The sequence below is a fragment of the Nelumbo nucifera genome, chromosome 5 (genome assembly GCF_055504915.1).
Source record: "Nelumbo nucifera cultivar China Antique chromosome 5, China Antique-T2T, whole genome shotgun sequence".
NCBI lineage: Eukaryota > Viridiplantae > Streptophyta > Magnoliopsida > Proteales > Nelumbonaceae > Nelumbo > Nelumbo nucifera.
In genome coordinates, this window is record NC_142653.1 from 56,080,392 (window position 1) to 56,096,871 (window position 16,480).

The 16,480-nt window shown below is 34.5% G+C and overlaps 1 protein-coding gene across 1 annotated transcript; it reads right to left on the minus strand.

Annotated features, from left to right (window-relative positions):
* Positions 1-409: 409 nt before the first annotated feature.
* LOC104596797 (cytochrome P450 714C2-like) lies at positions 410-14,899 on the minus strand. The gene is made up of 5 exons (XM_010258089.3): positions 14,561-14,899; positions 7,039-7,265; positions 6,209-6,456; positions 3,549-3,903; positions 410-968 (listed from the first exon to the last, which is right to left on the minus strand). The coding sequence occupies exons 1-5, from the start codon at positions 14,838-14,840 to the stop codon at positions 543-545; spliced, it is 1,536 nt and encodes a 511-aa protein (XP_010256391.1). The 5' UTR covers positions 14,841-14,899; the 3' UTR covers positions 410-542.
* Positions 14,900-16,480: the final 1,581 nt, after the last annotated feature.

Consider the following 16,480-nt stretch of genomic DNA (forward strand, 5'->3'; position numbering starts at 1 on the left):
TTTCGTCCCATTTATCAAATCAATTGCAGGTGATATTGGGAAAGTAGTGCAAGTTCATGTTGCAACTCTCCAATGTACTATGCCAAAGATGACATGGGTGTGTGTTGAAGTAGACATCTCCTTAATTGCTAAGGTTTGGATAGGAATTTGTAAGGATGGCTTTTTTCAAGAAAATAATTTATGAAAATGTCCCTCTCTACTACTATGAATGCCATAAAATTGGGCATGAGAGCAAGGATTGCAAGAAGAAAACTAAAGAAATTTCAGAACATCCTAGTGAAGGGGAAGAAATTAAAGAAAAGAAAGAAGGAAATATGGAAAAAAAAAAGGGGTAAAAGAGTTGTCATAGTGTATTCTGTTCATCATTTTGTAATACTATTCATCATTGTCCAATGTTTGCTAAAATAGGTTTAATAATCAAGGGAATGATATTATAAAAATATAAATTACAGTTGAATTGCTTGTTAATTAGTGACATGAATCATATTACAGAATACATATACCAAATCAATTTCTTTCTTTCAACAAACGTTTGTCACAATTCACAACCTTTGTACAAGGAGATTGACTCCATATTCAGGCTCTATAACCAGACCAAGCACAGGAGAATGACAATATTTAGGAGATAATGAGAAAGAGAATTCTGATAGAATGCGAGCCAGAAGCATTTTCAATTCTAGCATGGCTAAGTTCTGTCCAAGACAAATGCGTGGCCCAAAGCCAAATGGCATGTACAGGTGAGGAAACTTGCATGCACCAACTGATCCATTGATGAACCTCTCCGGGTTAAATTTATTTGCATCGGCTCCCCAAAATTCAGGGTCTTGGTGCAATATTGCAACTGCAATCCAAAGGAAAGCGCCCTTTGGAACATGGATTTCTCCAAATTTCATATCTTTGAAAACTTCCCTTGTCAACACTCCAACTGGAGGGTATAGACGTAATGCCTCTTGAATCACCATTGTTAACTGCCATCCATGCATCCCATACAAATAGATTATTGAATTGTTGTAGGAATTCTATTAGACTGCGTTTGAAAATAATGTAAATATGTAGAGTGTAAAATAGTTCATGTAAATTGTAATGTTGGGTTAGTTTTGCACTGATAAATTTATCGTCTTACCAAACAGACTTTTATCTGTAATGGATGCAAACATGAATTTTAATAAAGTATATGTTTTTTTTTTTTTTTTTAATCAAAAGCCCACTTGAATGCAAATTTACTTCTTTTTTATTGATGTACTTTTACATCTTATTATCAATGTAAATATGCATTAGTCTGTCATTTGTCAATGCATAAATGTAATGTTTTCAAACACAGGCAAAAATGAACCAGAGTGCAAGTTTACCCTGAACCGGGATTTACACTCCATTTGCATCGTTTTCAAATGCAGCCTTAGTTTCAATTTGCAGTGTTGTGACTCAAACCGTTCATAGAAGCATTTTAATGCCTGGGTCACTGGTGAACGGTTCGACCATTTGGGGCCAACCGTTTGGCTTGTTCAAATAAGACTGATATTTCTAAGAATTGGAAGGGAAAATCTTTTAAAGCTACCTGTTTGAATCAAAATAATTTCAAATAAATATCGGTGATATAACAGATATTAATACATGCAAACAGATTAGCTTGACCAAATCAGTATTTCTGAGAACCAGGAAAGCCAAAAACTGTTTTGGTAACTAGTGCTATCAATAAGTCTAGTCTAGTTCATGGTAGACTCGGTTTTGACCCGCAGAACCTGTTCCGGTAATTAGTATAATCTTTTAAAGGAGGTGTTCTACAATATGAATGCGTTTGTTTTCATTTGTTTTTAGAATTGTTACATAAAAAAACAAAAATATATTCTTGAATTTTGTTTTTCTTTGTTTTTGTTTTCAAAGTGAAAAATAAATTGGTTTTATTCTGAAAAATAATACATGTTTTTGAAAACAACAAAATATTGGTTTTTAAAATGAAAACAAATTTTCTACTATAAACGTTATATGATTTGTAGAACATGATGTTGAATAATTGGATGAAAACATTTTTGAAATTAGATTCAAGAACATGTTTTTGGTTTCAGTTGTTTTGAAAACCAAAATTATGTACACAACCAAGAACATGTTTCTTGTGTTTTTTATTTTAAGAAACAAATCTGTTTTCAAACAAAATTGTTTTTATTTGTTCTGGAAACCATGAAAAAAAAAAAACAATTCACGCTTTAGAACACCCCCTAAATGTGCAGAATTTGTTCTGAGTTAGAGTAGATGGTCCAGAACTTATATGTTTGCTAATGGGAGTGTTAGGTCTGACTTGATATTTGAACTTGTAATTTGATAAACTTATTTATTTGTTAAATTAATATATTTGAACATATTTATCAAAAAGAAAAATTAATATATTTGAAGCACTGTTTTCAAAACCAGACCAGACCGGCCGGTCGGACCAGAAAAACTGGGAATCGGTCACCTGACCGATTCCGTTTTCCTCCAAAACCATTGATTTTGGCCAGCAAACCGCTGAGCCGTCTAGTTAACCATTCGAACGGTTTTGATCGTTTTCCAGTTTTTTAAATTTTTTAAAATTTTTTTTTGTCAGAATGGGCCGACTGTTCAGGTCGAACGATCAGACCATTCAAACTAATAACCAAACCCCTGACCGGTTCAGTCACCGGTTCACTTTTAAAAACTATGATTTGAATATCATAATATGATAATATACAAGTATATCATGAAAAAAATTAGGCATTAGACTAGGTATATCCTTATAATATACTAATATGCATATATATGCTTAATTACATATACAATTATATTATAGTTGGTTTGGATTTAAATTGGTTGAGTAAAACCAAAATCAATCCTGATGCAGGACACAAAATGTAGAACCAGGCCCTATATAATTGGGTTGGGTACTTGGGTCGTAGGGCCAGTTTGGTTCTGTCATTGGCAGCCCTATCGTTGGTCAGTTCTCATTTCTTGGTTCTAATGGTTCAACCATCCGGTCTGACCTAAATTTGACAACATTGGTTTTAAGACATTTCTATATCAATGAAGAATGAAGGGGGTGTTGTACAGCATGAATGCTCTTGTTTTCATTTGTTTTTGGAATCCCCACATCAGCAAAAAAAAACATGTTTTTTAACTTTGTTTTTGTTTTAAAAGGGAAAACAAATTATTTTTTTGTTTCAAAAAATAATACATGTTTTTGGAGCAAACAAAATATTGGTTTTAAAATAAAAGCAAATTTTTTTTAATAAAAAAATTATATGATTTGAAAAATATGATGTTGAATAATCAGATGAGAATATGTTTTTGAAACCAGATTGAAGAACATGTTTAATTTTTGTTTCAGATTTGAAAATAGAAAACACAATACAATGAAAAACATATTTTTCTGTTTTCATTTTAAGAAACAAACTGTTTTTAAACAAGATGGTTTCTGATCTGTTTTAAGAAAAACAATTGATGTTGTAGAATGGGCCTAATTAGTGTTTGAAGATATGAATAATGTTCAAGGAAGACCATGGACCCCTAGAATAAAACCAAAGTTTTAATTAAAGATTTACCAATTTCATCCTTCGAAGTATATCTACATTTGGCAGTTGACCTCCACAAACTTGTAATATCTCAGCACGAACACGAGCTTGCCACTCTGGATGTGAAGCCAACAGCATCAAACTCCATGTTGCAGAAATTGCAGTGGTCTCATACCCAGCCAAGTACATACTCTTGCAATTGTCAACTATGAATCGTTCTGTTGTATTGGGCCCTAGCTCCCCATTTCTGGAGCCATCAAGGATTATTTGCAATAGATTTTTCTCAAATCTCCCTCTATTGTGTTCATCTAATATTCTTGAAATGGATGAGTGGATCTCTTTTTCTAATCCCCAAATATTTCTATTGCTGTTTGTTGGAAGATATCTGAGATACAATTATATTTCTAACATCAGCAAGTGATATTTCTTGGCATTCATAGCTAAAACGAGCCTACATAATGCAAAAACCCTAAGGTATATCTGAACAAAAAAGAAATTTAACCAGAATATCACAAAGTTCAAATGTTCTTATTTTTATTTTCATTTGTTTTTGAAACCATCACATCAGCAAAAAATGAAAACAAAAAATAAAAATATGTGTTTGTTTTAAAAGACAAAAGTAAGTTAGTTTTGTTTCAAAAATCAATACATGCTCTTTGAATGATCTAAATAATGGTTTTTAAAGTGCAAACATTATATGATTCATGGTTAGGTCGGGTTGAGGCCAACCCTATGTTCTAAATCCCCAACCCTAACCCTAACCCAACCCGACCTACTCAACCCTAATCTTAACCCTAATTAATTCTTTCAACCCTAACCCAACTCAAACCAACCCGATGTCAACTTCAGGTTGAGTTGGGCTCAGGTTGGGCCCAACCCAACCTTCCCATCCCTTAAAATCTAGTAGAAAATAAGTATTTATTTATCATGAGTTATGACGTATGATATAATTTTTCTCAAAAATATAAATTCATGAAATTAACAATAATGAAACATAAAATTACAGAAATAAAATCACTAATAACAATTCATAGGATCAAGCAAATAATTTGAATCTGGTCACACATAAAAAATTACAACACAAACAGAAAAGGCAAGTAATCAAGTACCTGTGAATGATTTAAAGAAAGGCATGATAGTATGTAGGGGGGCTATACAACTATCATGCATCTAAACAAATCAGTCTATTTATATATATATATATATATATAGATAGATATAGATAGATAGATAGATAGATATATGACATGTAGTAGAGTTGTAGACTAGTAGACTAGTAGACTAGTAGACTAGTAGTCTAGTACTATAGGGGGTTGGGTTGCCCGAGGGATCAACCCTAACCCAATCTGAACTAAGGTCGGGTTCAAGAATTTCAATCCTAACCCTAACTCAATCATCAACCCGACCCAACCTTAGGTTGGGTTTGGGCCAATCCGGCCCACGTTGCAGCCCTAATCATATTAATTGACCAAATTGAAACATGTTTGTGAAACTAGAAATCCATGAACTTGTTTTTTATTTTCAATTTTGAAACACAATTCACATATACAATCCAGAACAAATACAGGTACAAATGTATTTGTAATGCATATAGGTAGATGATGGGCTCGACCAGGTCAATGATGGACTTTTCACCTATATAACTATATTAATTAAGGGCAATAGCCTGAGCCCACTTGTAATGCATATGGGGAGATAATGGGCTGGGCGTAAAGGTGTCAATCGACTGTTTTGGATTGGATCCGTCTAAACCAAAATCAATTTGGACAGATTGGATGGACCAACAACACATATTGAATTGGACCAATCCAAACTTAATGATCCAAAGTATTTATTGACCTGGCTCATTTGTAAGGAATTTATACTGGATTGGGTTGGATTGACCCAATATCTGGTCCATTGATATATGATAAGATTATAAGTGTCAAAGGACCGGGTTTGGGTTGAAACCAATCTAAATTTAAATGAATTCAAATAGATTGAATGATCCAGACATTGAATTAAACCAATCTAAAATGGTCCAAACAAAATATTCATTGGATTGGATTAGACATGATCCATTTGTAATGAATTCATATTGGACTAGATCAAATTGGACAATTAAGGGCTATAGTCCAATTGACACCCCTGTGGGCTATGCCAAGGATCGACTTTTCACCTATATTAAGGGCTATAGTCCGAGCCTGCACCCAGGCCAGTTTTGGGCTATATATAAACATGCATCCAAGTTTTATTCTGCCACAGAAGAAGGTGTTAACTTTGGCTGTTGGGATCCAAAAGTATAAGCTGTTGAGACAGTTGCTGGGCTGGGCACGTTCTGGGCAGTTCATCTATTTACGCCCATGCTTTGATTTTTAGTCAGAATAAACTACGATATAATTATTAATTTATCCAATCTTACGATAATGTGGCATTTCCAGAGATTCTCTCAACAGCATTAGCTATTGGTCCCCAACGGCTAAAGTTTTTCTCAGAATAAGTTATAGCCTTGCAACTTTATCCCCTGTAAGACCTAACCTCTTTTGTCAACTAGTACAAACAGATATCAACACTGATAGTCATAACTGCAAGTTGATTATAAATCCAGATGTGCTCAGCACTGAAATGGAGACGGATAGAATGAAAGAAAAGATGCAACTCATACCTAGAATAAGGTTTGGGGTTAACAAAAAGACCTCATACAGTCATACCTTAAGCCAGGAATTCCAAGTTTCAAACGTCTGTTAGCAATGGCCTCCTGGAGGGCTCTAAGCCTTAGGAATAATTCTTTTCCCTTGGAATAACTGCTTCCAAAACATGCTCTAGAAATTACATCTCCAGAAAAGATTCTTAAATCCTCATCAATTCTTATATCTACTATTCCTCCTTCACCCTCAATTTTTCTCTTCCATGAATTGAGTAGTAAAGTGATAGGCTCTTCCATTAGGTCCACCATACTCTGCAATATTTCGAAATATCAAATAGTACATGTTACACTTCTTTACTACATGGTATCAAGCTATTACCCACAGAAAAGCTATTTAAGAATAAAAGCAAACAGGACATGGCAGAAAATATTAATTGAATTTCATTTACACTGGTTTAGATTCATGAGAGTGCAAATTTTGATTTACTTTTGTTCTAGTTTGTTTATGAAATGTAAAATGAAGCGACTTCCACTTTAAATGAAAGAAAATAGAGGTGGTAGAAGGGTATTAGGTAGGATGCAAAATGATGTGATTCCCACTTTTCCCACTTTATTATGAGAAAGAATTGGTATAGAAGATTGGTGGTGCAAAATTTGCATCAGTTTTTAGAATGCAAATCATAATTGCAAACAAATAAAAGCAAAACTGAACTGCGTACGTCAATTCACACTACAAGAAAATACACTCTTATGGTTTTTTATTTTCAATTTGCAACTTTATTTTAAGACCCTATTGAGTATTGGCTATTGGAAACAAAGAGCTACAGTGCAAAAACTGGGATTCTACCATGCTACCCCATTAGTTTGATAAGGATTTTGGCTAGGAAAGTTTACCTTAACCTTGTCCAAGTGTAGCTCTGGAGCTATGATCTTTCTCTGATAGGCCCATTTGGCTCCATTGGATGTGATAATTCCCTGCCCAAGCAGAGGACCCAGCTCCTTCTGTTGATATGAAGGCTTTCCCAAGTCAAGAGAGGTGGATTGGCTTATTTCCTTCACCATATTAGGTTCGCTCACATATAACAACTGCATCTTGCCTAGTGAAAACATGAATAGCCGTCCTGTAGGGCAAAACAAGCACAAAATAGGACCAAAATTAGAAATATGAAGAGGTCTAAAAGGAAAGTTTTGAAATATCAGGATCTTAAAGGGGATTTATAAAAATCTTGAATTATGGTAAAGCTTGGAAGTTGGAAAAAGTTCAGAATATCAAGTCGTCTGCCTAAACAGACTTCCTTCTGGAGGGTGGGTACCTGGAAATGGAGCTTGAATTGTCAAGTAAAGCTAATTGAATCATGAAGGTTTATATATTACAGAATAATAATTAATATATAAAATAAAATAATGTAATATAAATTGTGATATATTAGAGTTGGGATACGGGTAGATCCGGAACGGATCCGATTTTCACAAAAGATATTTATTTGTGTCTGCCACTCTGCCTTAATTTAACCGGATTCAGAATGGGTCTGGACCATGATCCGACCCTTACAACCTTTCTTGTAAATGTTTGGAAATTAATTGAATTTATGGGTTTAATAGTTTTAGGAATTCTGTTGTGATTGTTGACCTCTAATTTAATTGGTTGGCTTTGGTAAAATTCAAATCACACAAGAGCAAACATTACCCCTTTTTTGGTCACCCACCAACTTGACCCAATAGAATTCGGACCTAATTTAAGTCATTACTTTGTCTTTTGTCCTTTTGCTTTTTGTTTTTTATACTAAACAAATTTCAACTCTTTGTTTTTTCGCTAACAGGTAAAAGTTTCAAATGAATAAAACTTTATAATTACCCAAAAAAAAAATGGAAGAACAAGGATTTATAATGGCGAATATATCTTAAGAACCAAAGGGCCCTTAGTAAGGAAATTGTAGAATGTGGTATTCCCTTGTTTTCTTTTCCTAGGTGTATCATAGAATCCTTCTCTATATTTGTCTATTTATTCAATCTGTAGATGATGTCGGATCAAAGTCTACAAGTGGCCCATTAAAGCATGTGCTTCCATGTCAGTGGCTCCAATATGCCATGAGACCAATTTGGCATCAGAGTGAACACGGTCCACTGTCAATGGATCGGATCTGGTCAAGAACAGGATGGAGCCAGCTCTGAACCAGATACTTTCGGTTCTGTAAAATCATACTTAAAACTGAACCGATTGTTAATCGAGTCTGACCCAATTATACTTGATATCTATAATTTATAGATAATATAACAACTTGGTTCATTTGATGATATAACCTTAATGTAAAAATGCCATTAAATAGTTAACCTTTTATCCATTGATAAAACAAGTTTTTTTTTTTTAACTAAAATTATAAATTGTGCTGATTATGAAATTTACCCTTTTAGAAATAAATGTAATAAAAATTATAAGAAAACATTATACCTTCATCTTTTATTAATTACATAATCAGGACAAAATTCAGAACCAGAACTGGTATAATCAGTCTGATTTGGTTCGGTTCCATTGAGTTGACCCAACTCATTGACAGCTATGAGGTGGCCCAATCTTTACTTAAATACAATTGCCATTCTTACAATTGCTATAATCAGACAATATGCTGTTAGTAGACTTTAATCTAAAAGAAAGACCAAATACGTGGATAAAGCAAATTCACTGGGCCCAGTACAGAAACCGAAGCTATTACTCGAATCTCTTTCTTTTGTTCATATAAATAGAAATAGTTAAATAGTAAGAAACTGAAGCTTCAAATATTGGACACAAATGGGTCTAGAAAGAGCCAGATAGTATACAAGTGGGCCTATGTTGGACACAAGGCATGGACAAACTCAAAATCACAGGTAAGCAGTGTCTATGCTGTACAAGTGGGCCTTAAGCGCATCTTGTCAGTTGTCACTAACACAACCACCAAGGTTTGATGTCCCTTCAGGGTTATAGCACACTCTTGATTCTTGAAATCAAATCTCTCCATGTTAGGGGAATCAGGGGAGGGGTACTCCCCCTGCTTAGCCCATTTGTATGCAGGGTTTAGACTGTATGGAAACACAAAATTTCAATATCATGTGATTCAAAGAAGTGATGCTCATAGATAAATTTACTTTTAGGTTCCAAGGTTCAAACCAGAATATATACTAGAAAGGGTATTAACGATTGAAAATGGGAATTCATCCCAATCTCTTTTATGCATAGATGGTTCAAAAAATGAAAACTAGGGAAAATTTCTAGGATTACCCTTAAGCTTTAGGAAATAGGCTTGTACACCCTTACTGTTTATAAAATCCCTTAGGACACGTTTGCTTTTCCGTGAATTATTTATTTGAGTAAATGCATTTTATCTAGGTAAGTGTATTTATTTATGTTCTTTTATTTTTCAAGTTAATAAGGCAATAATCGTTTTAGCTATAAAATTCTATTATTAAAAGGGGCATTTTTTATCTTACTTAGGAGATGGGTATCACTTATACGAGTAACTGGTGTCCAACAAAATAAAATTTTCATGATCCCCACATAAATCTGAAAAAAGAACATGGGTTTCTTGGTCAATGGAAACATCCAAAAAAACAAAGGTAAGCCAAAACCCACCATCACTTTTTATGAATTCTCTTATTATATATTTGGCATCAATGCTGCAATTGCATCACTGTTTTCAAAAAACGGTGTTGCTGATGTGTGGCTTGGGGCATCGTTTTCTCAAAAAATGGTGTTTTTTTTTTTCATTTGGAATCATTGCAGCCAGATAGGACGTTTTCTAGAGCAACAACAATTTTTTCCCTGTTGACAGCAACAAGCTGCAGCTCCAGAAAATGCTAAATTTGACATTGCACCAAACCATGCCTTCCAGATTTTTAAGATATGGCTTGAAACACCATTTTCTTTATAGAAAAACGGTTCAAAACAGATGCTTAAACTTACCATAACTTTTTAAAACGTCCAAAACTCACCATGAGATAACGGTTATGTTCCATCCATTTTACTATTTTACCCTTTATTATGTTCGATCCATTTTACTATTTAACCTAAATGTCCGATCCATCATGCATGAGTGTGAATATTAAAATATAATGACAGACGTGTTGGCGTCATTCTTGTGAGTCTGAATTCTTCCAACTCTCGCTTTCTGGTCATTTCAGCGTCATACTCATCGCCGGTGTAGGTTTGCGTCGTTGAAGGCTGAAGAAAAGAAGAGAGAAATTGAGTGGTGGGGGAGAGGAAAGGAGAGAAACCAGATCTGAGCTCATTGAGAACTCCGGCAGAAGATGACCGGAGAATGAGTTGTACTGCAAGAAGAGGGTGTGAAGATGGGAGCATCGTTCTTGTGTCAAGAACGGAATTAGACGCTTGTTCTTGGACACCGATACAAGAACCGGAGGAGGGCATGAAGACGGAAGCATACGTTCTTCTTTGCTCTCCAGTCCCCGGAGAAGGAGGGCGCGAAGCCGGGAGCATACGTTCATCGCTGAAGATCTGAGGAGGGTATACATATTTGGGATGGTGGGCGTAGTAGTAGAAAAATTCGTTCTTCTTTACCTCTACTTTCGTCTCCTCTTCAGTCCCCGGTTTCGCTTCTTCACCGTCTTCTTTCTTCTCCTTCTCCCCTTCTCTTGTTCCTCCGCTTCTTCACCGTCTATTCATTGGGCCCTTAAGGGAAAGGGAAGGCGCTTAAGGCAATCCCCAGGTTCTGAGGACGATCAATTAAGATTCCCGTTTCCCTAGGAAACTTTGAAATAGGATTGGGGCACTTAAGGGCATTTCGGTCAAAGAAATATTTAATAAGCTGATTCATCATTTAAGAGCAATTTGATTATGAAACCTGCATTTAGGTTGACGTAGACAACTTGCGTCAATGAAAAGTTATGTTTTGAAAAGGTTAGAGAGAATTTATAAAAAGCTCACTGACATGGTGAGCTTTCGACATTTTGAAAAATTACGTTTAAGAGAATTCCCTCTAATTTTCTGTCACATTCCATTTGCATGTGACATCATAGTACACACTAAATTTTTCAAAAACTCAGTTTTGTCCTCAACCCAACCTTGTAACTGTGGGAAAATATGAGATGAGATAAGAGAGAGAGAGGGAATCTAACAGCTAGCAGAGATGATTTAATTGTAGAAATATAGTACCAACATGGATTTCCTACTCTATACACGTCCATTCTTAGAGGGAACATAAGGCTAAGGCCCTCCGATGGAAGCTGAAGCACCTGTAGGTACCATGAGAGCAACATGCATGCTCGGGGTGTTGAAAGTGAAGCCCTCAAATAGTCTAAGTAAAATTCACTTGTCCTTTCATGAATCCATGGGCTGGGCTGTAATTCAAGACCTTAATGTATTCATCAATGGCGTTACTGTAACCGAAAGCCAAAAACTTCTGTAAAAGTCCCCGAAGTCAAAACCTTTAACTCTTCGGTGGATGTACTCATTGTAAAGACCTTATTGTATTCTTGCACTGTAAGGTCATGTTTTATTTTGTATTCAACGTGCAGATTTTTTTTTTTTTTTTTTTTTTGGAAGGAGCTTATCGGAGTTTCTGTAATCAATTTAACAGCAGTCAGTCTTAGTCTTGCTCCCTTTTTGAACACAGACCACTGAGACAGAGTGGTCTAGATCTAGGTCATACAGACCAAGGTTGTACATTTTTCTACTGCAAGAAACAAAAAACAGATAAAACCTCAAGCGATTCATGACAAAAATCAAAAACTTTTGAAAAATATTTGAAATAGAACAATGATTCAAACTTGTGAGCTATAACTCAATAATCAAATTGAGCTGACATCACAAAACAAGACCTAAAACAAATCTAATTAGTAAATCAATAAAAATAGCACCGAGTTTGTTAGTGTCTTTTCTCTTGGTTTTTTATTTGTAATCATCTCTTTTCTTTTTGCCTCCTTCCCAAACCATTGCAACATCAAGGAAAGAATGGAGGACTTGGTTTGAAATAATGAAAGAGAATGGGATATATTGTTTCCCCCGTGTTCCTTAATTTTTCATGTAAATAAGGTAATGATCATTTTACCCATAAAAATCCACTATTAAAAGGGGCATTTTTGTCTCATTCAAGTGTTGATAACTTTCCCTAGGTGGGAAAGTTATTTACCCACCTAGGAGATGGGTATGGTAAATGATACCTGGTAAAATGACTTTCTCTGGTTCCCACATAAAACTGAAAAAAGAACACGGGATTCTTGGTCAATGGGAACCAAAATCCCATTGACCAACTTTCCCCCCTCTCCAAATCCAAAAAAAAAAATGAACGCCCCCTAAGGCCCCGTTCACTTTTTGGTAAGTTACTTGCCCACATAAATGCAGTTATCTAGGTAATTTTTTCTTAGGAAACACTTATCTAGATAAGTGTATTTACCCATGTTCTTTTATTTTCTAAGTTAAAAAGAAAATGGCCATTTTAACCATAAAAACCCATTATTAAATGGGGCATTTTTGTCCCATTCAAGTGTTGGAATTTTTCCCCCAGGTGGGAAAGTTATTTACCCACCTAGGATACCTAGAAAAATAAATTTTCTCTGGTCTATACATTAATCTGAAAAAAAAAAAAAAACATGGGGTTCTTGGTCAATGAGAAGCAAAATCTCATTGAACAACTTTCCCCCCTCTCAAAATCCAAAAAAGAACGCCCCCTAAAAGGTTTTACAAGCAGTAATAAGTTTAAACATTGGAATAGTTTAAGAGATTTCCCTTACAATCCACAACGATTATGTATTGATATTTTAAATAAGTTGAATGAAATGTAAAAATGGATGAGATTTTTCACATGGTGGTTCGTATTTTGTAATTTAAAGCCAAGACAACTATTGACATGGAATTGTAGTAAAGAAATGTTTACATCAATAACTTTCATTACCACGGTAGAGAAAAGGAAATCCAGGAAAAAAGTCAAATAAATATTCATTTTATACATTCATTTGGGATAAATATCACCAACAGCAGGCAAGTGGTAGGTAGGAAAGAAAATTGCTTGAGAAAAGGGTGGCTAGCATCAAGAAGTACAAAGCGTGAAAGCAATAATCAATTGTATTAAAAGTGATTTAGTACGAGCAGATGGGAATTGTTTAACAACCAAAAACACCAAGTTATGATTTTTAACTTCTGTCATTTTGTGCTCAGGCAGGTGGGCTTGTCAACTAACATTGCTATAGCTAGCGCTAACACCCGTGAATCCCTCTAGTTGGAAATGAATAGTGAGAGGATTGGAGATAAAGGAAATAAACAAATAAAAATAAGTAATGCAAACAAGGAATCGAAACTGTTTACTTCACTGTTTCCTTTAACAAAAAGACTAAACAAAATATTCAATTAATAAGTGTGACCATTATTCTTATTCTCACTTTTATTATTAAATCTTAGGATTTCAATTTAATGATCCAGATAAATTGGATGTCTCAATTTAATAATATATTCGATATATACTTTAATTACCCAAAAATTATATATTAAAGTAAAATGCTCTACTCGTGAACCATTATTTAATGGATTATAACATCTAATTTTTCTTTCTTTAATTAATTTAATTAATTTTGTTTTGTCTTTTTTTGTAGAATATTCTGTGGAGTAGTACTTCTGCCCGGTACAATAAGATACTAATAACTTGAGAAATCAAAAGGGTGGATTTGATGAAATTGTTAGGATGGGGTTGGCAAGTTTATAAAGCCATCACAAAGAATACATTTCATTGATTGGTTGGTTGGTCGAAAGTAGATAGGTCTTTCTTTACAAATTCAAGTACAAATGCAAATATGTAGAGTACAAAACCTTATATTTTGTATTACTTTGGTTGTATTTGCCCTGTACATATTTGTATTTGTACTCCTTCCAAACTGAGTCATAATTTCATTTGCATTGATGCAAAATTGTTGGAGTATCAATAATTTGAATGAGAATTCTGATTTATTATTGTTTCATAATTTGCCTTATTTCATTTGCATTGTTTCATATTTGCACCTTGTAGTAGTGCAAATGAAATTGAAATGCAAACAAACAGAGCCTAAGCCCTTGTTTGTTTCCAGTGCAATTTGATTTTCATGGGTGCAGATGAGCTAGAGTCCAATTTGGGTTTAATTTTGTTATAGACTTTCCTTTATTCTATTTGTTTGCAGTGCTTATGAAGTAAAATGACAACTAAAGTGGAATAATTTAAAAGCTGGTGCAAAAACAGACCAAATTGTTTAAAATTCACATTTGCATTCCCATCCATTTGTACTAGTACAAATGGAATTGAATTGCAAAGAAACTGAATTTAAGGAAAAACAAAATCAGGCCATTCAATTAAATTTAGGAGATCATTGCAAATTGGATGGAACTTAGACCTTTTGGCTTTCTAAGAAGCTTAGAATGGTTTATTGAAGAGCAACGGAGAAAGAGAGGTAAGTGATGTACCATATTTCTCGCTCCACTGGTGGAAGAATGGAAATATGGTGGAAGAGCAGTTGTGGAATATGTCTTGGCTTCCTTCTGGTGTAGACTTTGCAACTGACAATTTCGCCGCCTTCATCTCTCGAATATTTCCCAGAAGAAAAGATGGTGGAGGACCGCAGATTCCTTGCTTTTGAAGCTCACATCTAATCCTTTGAGGCTTAACCCAGAGAATGTTACACAGATGTATGAACAAGCTGAAAGCACCAACCACAACTAAAGAAAAGAGAAACTGGAATCCCATCTCCCTCTCTCGTATGTCTCTCTCTCTCTCTGATCTCTCTCTCCATGAACAAACCCCCACCTTTTTATATATAATTGTGTTGGGTATGTATACAAGACGTATTCAATACCCAACTCTACCAAATGCTTAGGAGACAACAAGAATTATATACAGCAAAGGTTGCTCTCAATCATAGTTGATTCACCTCAAATTCAATGGGCCCTCTAGTAAGGAGAAAATTTGGGTTGACAGTGATCTATGCGTTAGAGAATAGAAACCTATTCAGGGACTTAGTGTTTAATCTTGAGATGGTATTAAAGCCTATTTAATCAAGTGATTTAGTGTTTAATCTTCATTCCTTCATTATAATTAATTAAATTTTAGTATAAAGTATAATTATGCTTGTGTTTATCCATGCTTTAAGTCCAATAAGCTTTTAATAAGAGTCATGTTAAAAGATAAAAACCTATTTTGAGACATCACCCAATAACTTAAGCATTAGGTTGAATTAGTTGAAACTATTGAACTTTGTGGGATTGATGAGCCATACACAAAAAATTTGTGTGGAGTTATTTCTAAGAAGTACCCACACCCTGTACCAGACCTCGTCTTCACCTTACCATACATTTACAACTGACCCACTTGTCTCCTACCCTCCAATCCATCCGAAAGAATAAATGGTAAAAGAAATAACTAAATAAAGCTGTTATGGACCCTCACTAAGAGGACAATCCTACCAATGAATGGCCTTATTCAGTGCTTTTGGTGAATTGTTGTCTCTTAGTGAATGTCATTATAAATATGTTGTGAGCTTAGCTAAATGAAATTCTGTTTTGATTCTTTTAGCCCTGAATGTTTTATTCCACAAACAAATAATAATAAAGCAGCAGTTCTGCTAATAAACTGTTATGGGTCGGGACCCCTCACTAGCTAGACTAGTAAATAGGCTTCACCAAGATCACCTGTAGACTGTAGTTTAAACTATTTGAATTATTTTTGAACTTTTATTAGTAGTTTATTTACAAATTACATAAATTTATTAACATTCTAACCAAATATATCTAATCAGAATCACTGTTTTTTTTCTGTCTAGCTTTGATTAGAATAGGACCTATTTGATGGTGGTCCCACTCTTTTTTAACTTAGATTCGTTGCAGCTTTGGAGGGTGCTCTTATTGTAGAACACCTCTATGAAAATTAGTACAAAAAAGAAATTATTTGTTACATTGCCTTATTCACACTATCGGTATTATAGCTGGTTAGATTAATTAATGCATGAATGCCTGTTGGATGTTGTGGGCATTAAGGAGATTGCCCCAATTAAACGTTTATGGCTTACACACTAAAGAACAAAACAATAAGCCATTCAGTTCAGCCAATTGAGAGTCAAATAGACCCTAAATAAATTTATCGGATTTCGTTCTCTTCTATTTTTATTTTTTCTTCTTCACAAGGCTGTGTAAAATGGGTATGCATCTTTCCGTTCACAGAAACATGAACCTGAGTTGGACCCTTCATCTCCATTTGAGTTTGCAAAGAAGGGTTCCATCATTCATAACAACACACATCTCAACCAAGTTCTTGTTCTTCCTAACTTTAACAAAAGAAACTTTGTCAATAACTGTTAATGAATGAGACTTATAATTGTCCATAGCAATGTT